We start from the raw sequence: 16,821 nt of genomic DNA, 5'->3' as shown, positions 1-16,821 counted from the left end.
AATTATTATATATGGTATAGATGTTTAACCCTAAAATTTTGTTGTCTAAATTAATTCATGAGAAATTCAATTCTAAAAAATTTCTCGAATGTTATATATAGTTATACTCCATGCGTCCTATTTTATGTGGCCCCTTTCCATTTTAATTTGTCCCAAAAAGAATATCACTTTACTATAATTAGAGATAATTTTACTTTAAATTCTTCTTTTACCCTTAAAAAAACAATTACAACCACACAAGTATTTAAGAATTATTTTAAACATCAAATTTCAAAAGTATTTCTTTTTTTCTTAAACACCATATCAAGTTAAAAAGTGACATAAAACAAGACGGGGAAAACATGAAAGAAAAGAAAATTATTGGTAATGAAATCAATTAATAAAAAATTAAAATTTTATACGAGTTAGATATGACTCATTATTTTGTTCATTTTGAGTCATTTCATCTCAACTAGAGTAACCTTTGAGCAGTTATCATCTTAAATCATTTTGATTTAATTCAAATTTTAACTTAGCTCACTCATTTGTCACCTTTAATTTTTTTCAACATCTAATTATATAAAACTTGTTTTTGTATAAATTTTGATAAATATAAAATTAAAAAAATAAGATATAATATTAAAAAAAAATTATGACATTTGAAGATAATGATGTCCATTCTACGTACTTTGTATATTTCTCCATCTGCCAACATTAGCATCCTCTTTATATGATAATCTTCTAGACATGCATCATCATCTCCTTCAGAAGAAACCGCACAAGGAGTAATTTCAGGTAGTACGTGTTCGTTTATTTTCACCTGCCGCACAGACAACATCGTCTTCATCTCAAATAAACTGAGTCTGTTGTCGATGGTTTGTGCTAATTTACAGGATGGTGCTAGCAGAAATAGATTGAAGGTTTGGTTGAAGAAAAGACGGATTCCTTAAACAGTAGGTCAGAAGTTTGAAGCGTGCAAGTGGAGCGGGTTGACAACAGAATTTTGTCATTGGATGGGGAGGCGGGCGGACTTCGCCATCCCTTGACGACAGCAACAGCCACGAGAACTTCTCACAGACACTGCATAAAGAGACTTGAAGCACAACACTGCAAATGTGTTGTACACAGGACAACATTCTGTTACTTGGTTCAACATTTATGATCGACACCAATTCCATCCTAAGTTGCAACACAACACTGCATGACATTAGATATTGATGAAATATGAAGGTGATTTAGTTACAAGCATATTCAAAAAGAGAATCAAGTCGGCTTATAATAAGTAGCATACGATTTTTCCTCTTCAAGGAGTGTGTGCTATCAGCCACATTCATCTTGCCTCTCTACAGCTTTCCTTTCTCCTTCTCTGATTGAGAAGTTCTGCAGACACGGTGACCAAAACATGCAAGGAAGGACCTCCACAAAATCAAGTAGAGATGACTATCAAAGACCAAGTGTAACAGTACCCAGTAAAATATTTTAACTGCTATATTTATTTAACCATCCTTCTGCAACATTTGGACGTCTTTCAAGCACCACTGTGGAACATCCATCTCCCATTTCATAGCCCTTAAAACATTCCAGAATAACAGACTAACTTCAAGTAGCTATAAAACTTGTATCAATTTCTCCCTAGTCTGGACTGATTACACTTGAAACATGTCCGTCCACCCACTTTTCCCTGCTAGTAGATGAGCTTCCGGGCTTATGAATCTAATGTTCCTGCCTCAAACCCCACAAGAAAATTCTTAGGAAAAAATATGAGCATACGTGGTTATACAAGCCTTTACTCGTCTATTTCCAGCCCCTTCTGGCAGGCATTTGCACCCAGGCTCACCTGCTCTTTCTGGTCTGAAACAAGTTGAGGGAGTGGGTCGGGGTTATGGTTAAAAAAAAAAAGTTGAGAAGCACAACCAGGGTCTTCACCACTAGTAATCCACCCCCTCCATCCAAAATAAATATCATTACAAAAAACAGAAGTCGCAAAGTGAAATTTCAAGACTCAATGCAAGTTGTTAAAATTGAACAAATGAAAATGTCAAGACTTCTCCCAGTTGCAAGGATTCAAGGCCAAGAGTTTATACATGTCTTTTGCAGAGAAACAATTCAAAGAATGACAGCTTCGCAGTTTGGATTACAAACCAAGTAGGGTTATTGAAGTCCCTTATGATGCCACCAGAACACAAATAAAAACTAATCAACAACAGGGGTGGAGATATAACACTAGCTCCTTCCAGTAATCAACTTACAAAAATCCCACTTGCAACAAACCAAGAAATACCCAGTTTGCCTCTTAAAGAATGTATACAAGGGATGGTAACAGCAAAACGATGTCATCTTTCCACAATACAGAAGATTTGAAAGAAAGTATCAAAAATCAATGAGGACAGATCCATTATAGGCTCAAATAAGAAACCCCCATCTAAAAAAGAATGCACAAGATATCAAAACTTAACATTTGTACATCTTTAGCAGATGAGGCAGTAAAGTACCTTTACTGGCTTGGGCAGAGAATACGAGTATCTGAAGTACGGAAAATAAATTTGAAATTCTATGTATGCCAGGTTGTAGATAAGCTCCTCAACCTGCTTTCCTTGATACTGCAGTGACATTTATAGATTTTAATTCTACATCAAAAACTGAAAATTTCCTAACATAAAATACAAAAAGAAACCAAAAAATGTAGACCCGTTGTTTGGCATGCAAGCCAAAAGGAACATGGGTATCCATGTTCTCAACAAATGAGATAGAATAAACCGTAATACAAAAGTCAGAAACAAAAAATGGAAGCAACCTCCAAGGCACTACCTATATATGGAATCATGCTAAAGGAAAAACAAGGGTAACCAAATGCATCAAGGAATGAACTGCTTGCAATTTAGATAGTGTCACAGCAAGAAAAACGAATCAACATTTCCTTCCAAACGGAAAAAATATTTTTTTTTCAAGTAACTAAGTCAATAGTACTTTCAAGATCAGGTCTTGTTTCATCTTGCTTGGCAAAACTTTGTTAATTAGAAACCGGGTGATGCTTTCAACCAAAGAAAATGGTTGGTCTTTCAACCTAAGTCCAGCATTTTGAAATAATCTTTGAAAGAAACAACTTAAACCAAAATCTTAAGATAATAATGTCATCCATGGTTAACTTCCATTATCAGCATTCCACCTAGCAGTCAGTAACTTCAGAACCCCATGTAGATAAGAGAGGTAACTATAGTTGGTCCCTAAAACATGCAATGATTCTGAAACAAATCCTACAGAAAAAAATTAATCGTGCAGCTTGTTCATAATATCACAATATAACCTTTAAATGATTTTGAAAACGTCATCATGACTTCACATCACATTTGAATGACATCACTAAGACATGTACAGGAATATGTAGTCATTCACTACTAAGGTTTGTCCCAAAAAACAATGGAACATGTGATATTTATGCGTCCTAATCCCTTGTGATCCAGACAATGATGTGCAACCTGCCCAAGAAGATGGAAAGGGCCAGACGAAAAGTATGGAAGTAAACAATAATGAAAAGTCAAAGCTGTGAACATGGAGAGCAGTAAAACATTCGATGTTGACGGGAAAGCATATATGTCATCCTTGATTACTATCCATGTATTCAGGTCCAATAATTACCTTCTTATGTGCAATAGTTTCATTGAAATTCTTCATCAATGAAAAAGCTAAGAATTCCCCATCAGCTTTACACCACCATCTCTTGCAAACAGAATATGAAAATTAAAATCGACATACTAGAAGTACGAAACCAATCCATATGTTTAACAAAATCAATTTCAAGATCATTGTTTACACTGCCAATGGGAAATATGCTACATACACGAGTTTCAATTGAAACTGTTCCTTAACAGGTAAGCTCACTATGCCACCCCTGCCATGCAAGCAGTTCCAGAGATTTTGACAAGGCACCAGAGCCCAGTAGGTCAACCTGCAACAGATCTGATAACGCATAGCCAAAAGAATTGTTTCTTGATCTAATTGTCAGATAAGCCTGCTAAAAAACAGCTGAACTGATCGTCTAGCAAACAATTTTTGCAACTTCCTTTAAGTGCATGGCTCTAACCTCAACCACATCAACCCATTAGTATAAGAGAAAGCAAAACTCAAACAGTTACTGAGCACTATTCACTTATCTTAGCCAAACAATCCACCAGTTCCCAACACCCCTTGCTTCAGTTCCTTTCTTCGCTGCTCCTCAAGAGGATCTGGACTCTTCATTACTCTTCGCACACGCCTAAAAACAACACAAAGAACATCAAATAACAGTCCAAGGAACTAACCGAACTGCCATATGAAAATTAGCACTGAAAGGAGATTTACCTATCTTGTGCATGCTGTGCAGGGAAAGTAGGCATGAATTCTTTAGACTTGGGGAGAGGAACTTCACGAAACCACTCATGGTTCAACGCAGCATCGGCAGATAGTCTCTGCAATATGTCATATAAACATCAATATCAAAAGAGGTAAAAACAACATAAAAAAAATTTAGAAGTTCCCAAATGTTATTGCCATCACCTTTGCAGGATCATAAGTCAGAAGCTTATTCAACAGGTCAAGGCCAGACTCTGATAGATCTGGTTTTCCCATGAAGGATGTTGTAGGGCTTTGAAATTTATTTCTTAAATTATTAAACCTGTTACAAACAAATCAAATGGTTAGTAGAAACATGAAAATATTTCTCCACCATAGATTGTCATCAGAGGAGGCCAGAAAGCCAAACCAGAATCACCCAAAGCTGGAAGCCTGGGAAAACAGCGGCAAAAATAAAAACATGAATCTCTGGCCGACAAGAGAAGCAATAGAATATAGAAGAAGATAATACTTACTGATGCTTTACAAAGTTGACCTTCACCCCAGGAAGCTTGGAAAACCCTGGCCAAATCGTCTCATTAGGGGTGCCAAGAATTCTGAATATCTGGTAAGAAAAACCACAGAAGTATATTAAGAAGACTTCAAACTCATGGTAAATGTCATCAAAAATCAAGTAATTCTCCATCAGCAGCTAGAAAGATACCTTGTCAATTTGATCAACTTCTGATTTCCCATTGAAGAGTGGTTCTTTGCATAGCATCTCGGCCATGATACAACCAAGTGACCACATGTCAATTGCAGTAGAATATTGCTTGGCTCCCAACAGAAGTTCTGGCGCCCTGTATGCATAAAAAACTAATCAATCACTGGCTAAATAGAAGCCAGCTAGGCAAGAACTCAATAGAAACCTTCATCTACATACAGACACACGGCAATAGAAGTATGAGTATCTACTTAAATCTTTTCAGATTAATGAAGAATAAAAAATGAAACTCACCTGTACCACAAAGTAACCACCAAATGAGTGTATGGTTTCAAGGGGCTCCCATATTGACGAGCTAAACCAAAGTCACAAATCTTCAACTCACCTTGGTTGTTTAGAAGCAAATTTGAAGTCTTCAAATCTCGGTGAAGGACCCAATTATCATGAAGATACTTGACACCATGCAAAAGCTGGAGCATAAGACATTTGACTTCACTTTGGGTAAATGGTTTTTTCATTGTCTCCATTAATGCCTTCAGATCATGTTCCATGTACTCCATCACCATAAAAATACTGTCAAGACTGCTTCCTACAACTACTTCTTTGACATCTACAATTGAGGGGTGATGAAGAGAAAGAAGAATGTTAATCTCCCTGAGAGATGTCAGGGGAAATCCTTCTCGTTCCTTCTCCATCTTAACCTTCTTTAGTGCAACAATTTCTCCTGTCTTCTTATCTTTAGCTCTGTAAACAACCCCATAAGTGCCTTCATCTATCCTGTTAAGCCGCTCAAATTCATCGACGCTTCTACACCCCTGCAGCATGTTTACGCTCCTTTGTGGAGGAAGCACAGCCTCCGGTGTACCACGAGAATCATGTTCATCTTCAGATTCTGTATCTGAGCTAACACTAGTCCCATCATAATTGCGGTCCTTATCCACATCCATCGAGTCATTCTTATCTAATTCATTGCCCTGGTAACTCTCTCTGCTGCAAGACCTAATATGTTCATCAGAGTCTGAAGACCTCGTTCTATTTCCTCCGGAGCCTTCTCTCTTGAGCTCCTCATATTCTGGAGTTAGTGATTTCCTGCGTCCACCCATTTCAGCTGACTGGGAAACTGCTCGTCGCTTTTTCAATAGGGGCGTATCATCACCTGAAATCTCACCTTCATCAGCTGGAGAGTCAGCATCAGTTGCCCATCGAGATGATCTTATAGTCGGCACGGGCACATATTCCTCATCTTCTACTTTCCTGGTTTCCTGACTGGGCAATTGCTCCTCATCAACAGGTGGAGAACATATGTCAACTGGAGATTCATGAGATGCATCCATAAGTAAACCAAGTGCTGTATTTGTATTACTTGGGGATGGCTCCATACTGTGAACATTATTAGTGTTCAACAGAGAGACCTGCTCAACCCTTTCAGGGGGGAAATTAGCCAACTGGCCAGATGACTTTGGCAATGGAGGCGGAGGAGGTAGCTTAGCAGCTGCTGGTGAATTTCTACTCTTTGACATTCTATTCACTTCCTTATCTTCCCTATCCCATATAATTGGAGAGAATTTTCGTTTCTTGCTCTGTACAGAAGACTGATTCCCATTGGCGGCATTCTTGGTCCTCTGGTCTGACTCAATAGCCCCATCAGACCCACTCTCGCTAGACAATTCCCCAGGCTCTCGGTCAACAGCCCTGACCCTAAGCCCACTTCTCCTCATTCCACCACCATCACCATCACTACTACCAGAATCACTCCTGCTTGACCCGGACCTATAACTGCCATTTATCATATCCCTTTCTTTTATAGGCTCTCGGTCAACAGCTCTGACACCAAGCCCACCACTTCTCCTCTCTCCACCACCATCACCATCACTACTACCAGAATCACTCCTGCTTGACATGGACCTAAAACTCCCATTTGTCAAATCCCTTTCCTTTACATCCTTCTGTCTCAACCTACCCCTATCTCGACCACTCCTGTCATGAACTCGATCCCTATCAAAATCCCGATCCTCAGACCTAATTCTTTCGTAATCCCCCTTGGAGTAACCAAGCTCCCTCCGTGAAACCTCAAACTCAGCTTCACGCCCCCTAAATTCATTATCCCTGTAACCACCATGTCTTCCAGCAGCCATGTAAACGTCTGTATCAAAGAAAACCCTAAATTCACCTATAAACCCTAACCCTAATTTCACAAATAAAATCAGCAAACCCAACAAACCCTAGCTCGATGAAAAATCGAGTTATTTGAAAACTCAATAGCAAATCTGGTAAAAACTAATCAAAATATATAAAAATCAATTGAAATTTTTTTCCCCAATTTTTTTTCCCTTTTTATCGAATAGCTTGAAAAATTCTAAGACACGACAGATAGAGACAGCGAAGAAGCGAAACCCCTAGGAATTGAATACTTTAGTGTATTTAGTTGGTTGTTTACGTTGATGATATTGTAGTCACCGGTAATGATCAAGATGGTATCACTAATTTGAAGCAAAATCTATTTCAACATTTCCAGACTAAAGACCTCGACAGACTAAAGTATTTTCTTGGTATTGAGGTTGCTCAATCTAGATCAAGTATTGCTATTTCTCAATGCAAGTATGCCTTAGATATTCTTGAAGAGACAGAAATGATGTGATGTAGACCCATTGACACTCTTATGGATTCAAATGTTAAACTCCTTCCAAGATAGAGGGAGCCACTCAGTAGTCCTTAAAGGTATAGATGGTTGGTTGAAAAGTTGAATTATCTCACAATGACTAGACCTGGCATCACTTTTCCTGTGAGTATCGTAAGTCGGTTTAAGACTTCCCCTTGTGATAGTCATTGGGATGCAGTTGTTCGTATTTTGCGATATATAAAGTCAGCTCCGAATAAAGGACTACTCTTCGAGGATCAAGGCTGTGACCATATCACTGGATATACAGACGTTGATTGGGCAGGATCACCCTTTGATAGACGTTCTACATCCAGATATTGTTTCCGTAGGAGATAATTTGGTATCGTGGAAGAGTAAGAAACAGAGTGTGGTTGCTCGATCTAGTGCCAAAGCTGAATATCGAGCAGCGGTTGTAGCAACTTGTGAGCTAGTATGGGTCAAATAGTTGCTAAGAGAACTAAAGTTTGGAGAAATCGGTCAGATGGAACTTGTGTGTGATAATCGCGCATCAAATCCTGTGTTTCATGAGAGGACTAAGCACATTGAGATTGATTGTCACTTTGTCATAGAAAAGATACTCTCAGGAGATATTATTACAAAATTTGTGAAGTCAAGTGATCAACTTGCAGATATCTTCTCCAAGTCCCTCAGCGTTCCTCGTATTAATTACATTTGTAACAAGCTAGGTACATATGATTTGTATGCACCAGCTTGAGGGGGAGTGTTAGAATGGGTATAGGTATATACAATCCTACTTAGAATAGGAATAGGAATTGTATGTAGTATCCTACTTGGTAAAGGATTGTATTATAATGTCTATAAAAAGGGACTCTGTGTAATAATGTAGATACACAATTCAATAATATTTTTCTCCTATATTTCTCACATGATCCATGTAAACTTTATACCATAGTTTACCTAAATTAATAGTAGAGTTCAATTTTACAAAGAAACAAAGAGGAAAATAAAAGAAAAGGGAAAACTTGCAATATTTTCATGACAAGGAAACTAAAAATAAATAAACATAAGGAAAAGAGACATTCCAATGAAAAACTTTTGAGCAATACTAACCTTCATTGTCTGCTCAGAACTCATATGGAAGTATCTGGATGCACGCTTTTCAAGCTCAATTGTACTTAAAGGATGAGGGGGGTATTTGAGTTTCTCCTGTTGTTTGACCTTGGTAACCTTTCCAAAACAACATAATTAAGTGAGTTTTGCAGCCTCAAATTTCTACTCTATAATTAGGCTTAGCTATGAGAATTGGCTTTTTGGAGCTCACTGTTGCAATGGGTTCCTGGATGCACATCTCATAAATCGTTACTCCACATGTGTAATCAAACAGATGACCACGCCTGCCAAGTCAAACCATTATAGGTACCTTGACCTTCTATTTCAGAAATAATTTCATGATGGAACCAAGTGCAACATTACATCCAGTTAAAGGTAGCAGTGCCTTCATCCGAGTTGTGAGTACAGTTGATTGTCCAAAATTCTTCAGGTTCATGTGCTTGTATCTCCCAATACCGCTCCACAACAAAGCCAAGTGTAGGGAACTGCAGCAAAAACATATGGAGTACGATGCAAACTTATACACCTCAGACTGTAAAATAAAATTCACTTTTTGAAAATGCAATATATTAGTTACCTGGCAGGGACCATAGCTTAAGACAAGATTTCTATCATCTGTAGCAAAATCAAGGACAAATGCACCTCTCAGAAGCATTGTCTGAAATCTTGTGAAAGAAGCTCCAATACGAAGATCTATCTCCTGCAAATTCAAATAGCAAAATGCAGCAAGGAACCAAATCAGGCCATTCTATCATACTTGACCAAAAGGCTCCACCTATCAAAATATAATGGTTAGTACTTTTTTTATTATTTAAGAATGTTACTGGAGTTTAATTGCTACAGGAACATGAAGGTCAAACTTTACTTGGCTGTCTCAGATCTAAAGAAGTTTTTCACTATCTTAAAATAAGAATGACTTGAGCAACGGAACTCACTTGCCGAACATCTACAGCATCAGAAAATAACTGATTTGGCTGAACAAGGGTCTGCACTGATTGGTGAATTTCCCTGGTGATCTCAAAAGTATTTTTCAGGAAGTACAATGACAATTCATAAATGGTACATAAAAACTTAGTATGGAACAGAAGATGTCAACTAGCTGGCAGAACCTGTCAATTAAGGCAGAGAACCGAGCTCTCCACACATTAAGGTTATGATTCGCTTGTCTACATACATCCAACACTTCAAATGCAATGTTTTCTCCTTCTCTATCACAATCGAGCCACAATATAATCCACTGACAACTTCTGGCTTCTGCCTCCAGTGTCCTTTTGATATCCAACTTATCCTACAAATTACCAGAAATATTTTAGGCCATATTTTCATATGCTTTTACAAATGATGTCTCAATTTCAATCACAGCAATGTTTTGATATACCAAAAGAGAAAAATTGTATTTGGTTTTCACTTTACAAAACAACAACATACCAGTGTAATCCCACATCTGGGTTCCGGGGAGGGTGGTGTGTACGCAGCCTTTCCCCTACCTTGTGAAGGTAGAGAGGCGGTTTCCAATAGACCCCGGCCCAAGTTCACTTTACAAAACACAAAAAGGGAAAACACAAGTATAACAATATTTGACAGGAATACAAAAAAGAAAAAAAAATTGGTTATCTTGAAGCGTTTTATACTGGCGGTATGTAATTTGTGTCTAGAACTTTTGTTTAGGAGGAGGGGGAAGCACATTTGGAAGGTTACGCCATTGTGTATATTTGGAGAGACAAGCTAGATGAATACTTGACGAGCAGAAAGTGAAAGATTAGGAGTTTTTCACTATCTTATTTGAACTTTTAGTGTAAAGAATATATAGTATAGATAGTTGGATGTACTTTTGGAAGCTTTAAAAGCCGAAAAGATTGTAATCTTTTATAGGCCAATTAGTCTAACTGGGAGTGTTTACAAGATTGCAGAAAGTACTCACACAAAGGCTCAAGGGTGTAATGGGCAAACCTGTTTCCAATCATCAAAATGCTTTCATTAAGGACAGGCAGATCACAGACGCTGCTCTAATTGCCAATAAAGTTTTGGATTGGAGAAGGAAGAGTAAGAAACCTGACATCCTATGCAAACTGCCAAAACAATTGGGAGAATCGGGCATAAAAGATTTAGCTCTTCACAACAAATGCTTACTCATGAAATGGTTATGGAGGTACACTCAAGTGGATCAAAGTCTATGGAAGTAAGTAATCAAGGCAAAACATGGAGTCTAAAATCATTGGTGCTCCAAGCTGTCCAGATCCCCTCATGGTGTAGGCCTATGGAAGAGTATATGCAAGCTTAAAGATGAGTTCTTTCAAAACACTAAGTTGGCAGGATGAAATGGTATACATATCAGGTTTTAGGAGGATAGGTGGCTGGACATTATCATTCTGATGGAGAAATTCCCAAGTCTATTTCAAAGTTCCAAAAAAGCTTGCTAGTCTTTCCTTCCATATTACCCAACATATACGAGTTGGCACTATATTCCACCATCTTCACTGATTTGCACATCCCCCAAACCCCCCGGCTCAACAGTAGATCCTTCATTGTAAACAGAATGATAAAATAGACTATGAATAGGTTTAAAACCAACAATCAGGTCTGTCTTGCAATTGGACATTGTTGAAAAAGGTGGTTGGTACTTTCCTCATCACTGTTGCGCATGAAACATCGGCTACAAATTAATACACCTCTCCTCTAAAGTCTAAAGGTTGTTTTGTGTGAGGCAAGCATCAAGTGTGGTTAACCACATGAAACAACTAACCTTATAGGGGCTTTTGACTTCCATATTCGTCTCCAAAGCCAGCTAGTAGTGTTGACCCCCTCACTGTTGAGAATCTTATAACAAGAGTTCACAGAGGAAACTCTCTTCGAGTCCATTTGAGTGTATCAGAGACCTCATCATTCAAGACCACCCTCTCCAAATCATTCAAAAGTGTATCAATTCTAGGAATATCCCATTGAAACAATTTCTAAGAAAATCAAGACACCCGTTACTTCCAATCAAGAAATCTGAAACCAACTACCAGTATTTAAGGTGAAGGCATAGAGGTCCAGAAACTAAGACATTGGTGGAGTATGCCCTATCCATTCATCTAGCCAGAACCTTGTATCTCTTCCATTACCAACCTTTATCCTTGTGTAACAACAAAACCCTCTTTTGTTTTTGATTAGCTCCCTATGCTTTAAGGCCTATTGTTGTTGGAGCTAACATATCTTTTGTAACTTTGCATCTTCTTGATGCCAGCTATACAAAACCTTACTTCATCACAACAACAACAAAAAAAAGGCCACAAGCTAGATATATGCTTCCATGGACAAAAAACCATGGGAAGAATTTACTGGGCTAGAGAACCAAGAAGATTGTGCTCCATAATTATCTGAAACAACTCTTCTCCATAGGTCCCCCCCCCCCCCCCTCTTTTTCTTTTTAATCTCCACAACCACTTCATTTATAAGCTATTGTTATGCAAATTCAAGTACTTGATACCAAGCCCACATCTTCTTTTATCTATATTGTCACCTTATCCCATTAAACCAAGTGAAAAGCCCTCATTTCTCTGTTGTCACCCCATAAAAAATTCCATCTGACCCTGTCCGAATTCATTCTCACACTAGCTGGCATTAGGAACAATGACATAAGGAATGTAGGGAGGGAGTCAAGAACCCTGTTATATGAACTACCCTGCCCCCAAGAGATAGGTATTGCCTTTTCCATATAGCCAATTTCTTTTCACAACATTCTTCCATTTTCTCCACACCGGTTTAGACTTGTACCTAGCACCCAATGGCATACAAAGATATTTTGTGGGTAGTTCTCCAAGTTGGAAACCCAGCGTATTATCCCAAATCATGTATGTTATGCACTTCATTAACCGCAAAGATAGAGCTTTTACTCAGGTTTGTCTTTAAGCCAAAGATCATTTCAAGTAATAACAGAATTATCCTAATATGCCTCAATTGTGATCCGCAGCACCACATAGAACGAGTGTATCATCAGCATACTATATGTGAGTGATTTCCAATCCTGAGTAGCCATTTGTCCAAAGCAAAAAACATTGATCCAATGAAAAAAGAACTTATTTAATGCATTCAATTCTTGCAAAAAAAATCTAGGGCTTCTTCTTTGCAATCTTTTTACTCCCTCTGATTATGCTATTCTATACCTATTTTGAAGCCAAGTCCAAATTCAACGGTGAGCATTGCAACTGAATTTGTTTCACGACGGAGACAAAATCTATCCATGGGAGTGCTAGGACCTCCAACAAATTCTTATTGGCATGGCTTGACATTTTTACGGATATTGTGTTTCAATTACCAAGGACTGGTAGAGGTAGAGAATGTATTTGTATTGTGGTTAATAGATTCTTAAAGATGACACACTTTAATCCTTTCCACAAGAGTGATGATGCTACACGTGTTGCTTATTAATTTGTTGAGCATTGCATGTAATTTCTTAGTTATTTTGGATTTGTTATTTTCCAACCCAGGTCACCCTCAAACCTAGGTGGTCAATAGGACTTCGGGCAAATATGTTAAAGTTTATGGGTAAAAGGAAGTATGCTTCTTGGAAGGAACATATGCCTTTAATTGAATTTGCTTACAATAGGACTTTACACTCTTCTATTGCCATATCTCATTTTGAAGTAGGAAACTACAACTCTCCATGTCATATGTGGCTGAAGTCTCTTACATAAAAAACAAATCCTACCTTTTCTATTCTTGTTTTTCACATGGTATCAGAGCTAAAGGAAGAGTTTTATCAAATTTTGAATTTTGCTTTCCATTTTCCAGGTTAAATTTTGATATAAAATAATACATCAATGGGACATAATTGATGCAGTTTTAATACAGGCGTGACTTCAGCAATACATCAAAGCAAATGACCTTTCAGAAATTGATTAAGTTCAGATCAACTTTACCATATTCTGCAAATTGAATCATTTACATTGAAAAACCTCAGTTTGCAATCAACATTAGCAATTGGATTGGATTCTCACGCATACATGAAGTTCAATATCTTATTCAACAAGTAACCAAATTACCAGTAAACAAATATTCGGCAGGAGATAAACTTAAAAGGTAAATAGGATAAAGAGGTACCTCAGGGACAAACTTCCGAACAGGCGCATTATAGAGGTCGAGCGGGTCACACGAGTGCCATTTCCGGTAACGCTCGTCAAACTCAAGCTCCATGAGATGGCCTGTGACGGATGTGAACAGCATCTGGCAAGGCTGGTTCCGAATGGTGTAGTTGAACTCAAAGATTTTGTTGTACCTGGAACGTCCGTCTCTTACTCTCATGCCACCCGGTTGGTTCTTCGATAGTATCCCCGACACTGCCTTGGCCACCGACGGCTTTTCAGCCACATTTAGTACCCTTACCACCCGCCCTCCGCCTCCGACCATTTTCCGACAAAACGGTTTTTGGAATGCCCTTCTCTTCTATCGTCGCTGCTTAAAATAATTTCCCGCCTTAGAGCCGTGCACACTGCATCCAAAGCATTTTGTATTCAGTACTTTTTAAAAATTTATTTGCACCCTATTCTCTTACCATTTACCCCCTTAACCTAATCATTTATGTAAAAAAATAATATATATATATATATATACATATTTCTACTATATAGAAATGTGATGAGGACAATCAAGGGTAAATCAGTCATTTAACTTCATATATTTATACTTCTTGCTACACGAGTCACTCTTGTTTTTATTATTTATTTAATTAAAATAGAGACTACTTTCTTCACACTAATGGTGGTAGCAATTTCTTCTTGATTCTCTTCATTTATTTTTTTCAATTTAATAGCTGAATTCATAGATGTTTTTTCATACTTAACCTATTTCTTTGGCATGATATTTATTTTTTTTCAGACTTTCGAATGCTATGTTTTCCTTTCTTTCATCGTCTCAACTGGGTGATTCAACTTTAGGTATGCTTTTATCTTAGTGTTATATGATATTGAAAACTTATATGGGGTATTAGTGTTGATATTGAAAGTTAAATGGGATAGTTATTTCCTTCTTCTTTTTCTAATGCTTTTTAATCATTTAGTACTTTATTTGATCAAACTAACAAGAACAATGAAGAAATAGCTAACAACATACTGGAAATATAATGATGAATAAAATGTTATATTTCAGGTGGTTGGACTCGCCAAACTAAAAATATTACCGCAATCATAACAAATTTTCCAAAATACAATATTTTTGGAGGAGCAACATAGGTTTATAGTTGTAATTAGAGCTGTCAAAAAGGGTCGGCCCAGCCCCACCGGGCCCAAGCCTCGAGGGCCAAGGAATTTGAAGGGCTAGGGCGGGCCGGCCCTTCATTTGGTAGGGTCTGAAAATGCTCAACCCAACCCAACCCTAGAAGGGCCGAGGGCTAGGGCGGGCTAGCCATTCTGTTTTTATTTTTAATTTTTTCTTTTCTTTTCAAACTTATAATTCTAGAACATCAAAAAAATGAGAAGATTTTCAAATCAAATATGACAAACAATGATGTTGTTTCAATAACACTAACAAAAATCTAGTGCAATTAGCATGTATCTCGTATACTGGATATGTGAGTGAGATAAGAGAGTGACAAGCAAGATAGGAGGGAGGCGAGGGCATGAGATTTGTATATGTATCCTAGATACATGCAAATTAACTTGGATAAAGTGTATCTAGAACAAATTAACTCAATTTTGAGTCCATATATTTTGAGATACTATCTGGGTACGAAGATTTATAATATTACAACATAGCGTGTATTCAAATAATTAGATTATATACTAGTGAGATTATTGGAAATTACTCTTAAATAAAAAGTTTTGGCCCATGGGCCGACCCCGGCCCAGCCTCGATCAAGCCTCAAGGGCCAAGGGCTTATATGGGTCGGGCTTATAAGCCTTAGTTTTAAATGGGCTTGAAAAATCATATCCCAACCCTACCCCAATAATAGGTAGGGTTGGGCTGGCCCCATGGGGTAAGCCCATTTTGACGGCTCTAGTTGTAATTTCATTTGCTCTAGGATTCTTTTTGAATTTTGAAAAATGGCTCTTGTGACATTTTGGAAAAAGGAATATATACGTACTTGGTTTCAAATTAATATTTGTGACATTTTGGAAAAAGGAACAAGTTCGACATTTTCCATTTCGATGTGATACAATTACTTCAACTTCGTTAACTGTTCAAATTTTGAATTTGGTGATCAATCAAATATATGAATATAAGGTCTCAATTTATATGACGTTAAGACATAGATTATTAAATTGTACAGTTCTAAATTATATGCTCTGTCAAATACTGTTATATAAAATGAAGCAAAGGAAGTAATAAAGTAGGAATATTATTATACTATTAAAAATAATATCGTATGTGTTATCATTTTACAAAACCTTTAAATGTAATTATGTTCCTTGTGTCTCTAGGAGTCAGAAAAGGATATTGGAGCAGAGTACAAAAATAAAGTAGGAATTGTATAAAAAGATTCCAAGTATTCTTGAACAATTATTAGATTAGCTAAGAACTTTGAAAAAGTGACCTCTAAAAGTTCTAGCACGAGACTTTCATTTTATTTTGAAGATATGGTACTTTGTTTGATTGATAGTTTTTGACATTGTAGAGCTATAGAGTAATGAGTTGCTAGAGGAATTGTAAAGATAACTTTAAACTGCTATTTGAATTATTTTAAGGATTATAGGTTGAAATATGTATAGTCTATTTGTTGTGCTTGGAAGGTCTTAGATTACCTATTGTTATTTTATTTGTATGAAATTTATAGTACTTTCATACAACTTTAAGTTTAGTTTTAAAAAAATTGAGATGCAATTTCTAAATTTAATATATCGACTATATAAATTACCTAAGTAGCTAATTTGTCGATATTAACTTTTGGTTACAACATTTTTGAAATTTCCTTGGTTGCCTATAAAATATAATGTGGGTCTTCAAGTGTTGACAAAAATTGAGATTTTTTGTCGTAACAGATGGAACCGATTATGGAGTATGAGACAATTCCTTTGATGAATACACGGACTAATATTTACTTATTTAAAACTGTCTGTTATTACAAATATTTGCAACATGTACTGCTGCTAATTAATCTTAGCAT

General features: G+C 37.1%; 2 protein-coding genes across 3 annotated transcripts; both read right to left on the bottom strand.

Moving 5' to 3' along the window:
• Positions 1-3,738: 3,738 nt before the first annotated feature.
• On the bottom strand, positions 3,739-7,427 carry LOC125817937 (cyclin-dependent kinase G-2-like). 2 transcript variants are annotated; one of them, XM_049497441.1, is made up of 6 exons: positions 5,306-7,427; positions 5,012-5,147; positions 4,824-4,912; positions 4,513-4,630; positions 4,318-4,424; positions 3,739-4,231 (listed from the first exon to the last, which is right to left on the bottom strand). In XM_049497441.1, the coding sequence occupies exons 1-6, from the start codon at positions 7,144-7,146 to the stop codon at positions 4,132-4,134; spliced, it is 2,391 nt and encodes a 796-aa protein (XP_049353398.1). In that variant the 5' UTR covers positions 7,147-7,427; the 3' UTR covers positions 3,739-4,131. The 2 variants fall into 2 exon arrangements, with proteins under 2 accessions (XP_049353398.1, XP_049353399.1); XM_049497442.1 differs by lacking the exons at positions 3,739-4,231; positions 4,318-4,424 and adding an exon at positions 4,718-4,740 and having other exon boundaries at positions 4,534-4,630; positions 5,306-7,326.
• A 1,125-nt stretch (positions 7,428-8,552) lies between these two features.
• Positions 8,553-14,129, bottom strand: LOC125817844 (DNA topoisomerase 3-alpha-like). Its single transcript, XM_049497355.1, has 8 exons — positions 13,824-14,129; positions 9,851-10,029; positions 9,677-9,749; positions 9,319-9,441; positions 9,105-9,226; positions 8,953-9,025; positions 8,742-8,858; positions 8,553-8,588 (listed from the first exon to the last, which is right to left on the bottom strand). Exons 1-8 carry the CDS (start codon positions 14,127-14,129, stop codon positions 8,553-8,555), a joined length of 1,029 nt encoding a protein of 342 aa, XP_049353312.1.
• Positions 14,130-16,821: the final 2,692 nt, after the last annotated feature.

Source organism: Solanum verrucosum, unplaced genomic scaffold (genome assembly GCF_900185275.1).
Source record: "Solanum verrucosum unplaced genomic scaffold, falcon-dt-bn FXZP01000254.1, whole genome shotgun sequence".
NCBI lineage: Eukaryota > Viridiplantae > Streptophyta > Magnoliopsida > Solanales > Solanaceae > Solanum > Solanum verrucosum.
Note: the sequence above shows the minus strand (reverse complement) of the source record. Positions and strands in the feature narration are given on the sequence as shown.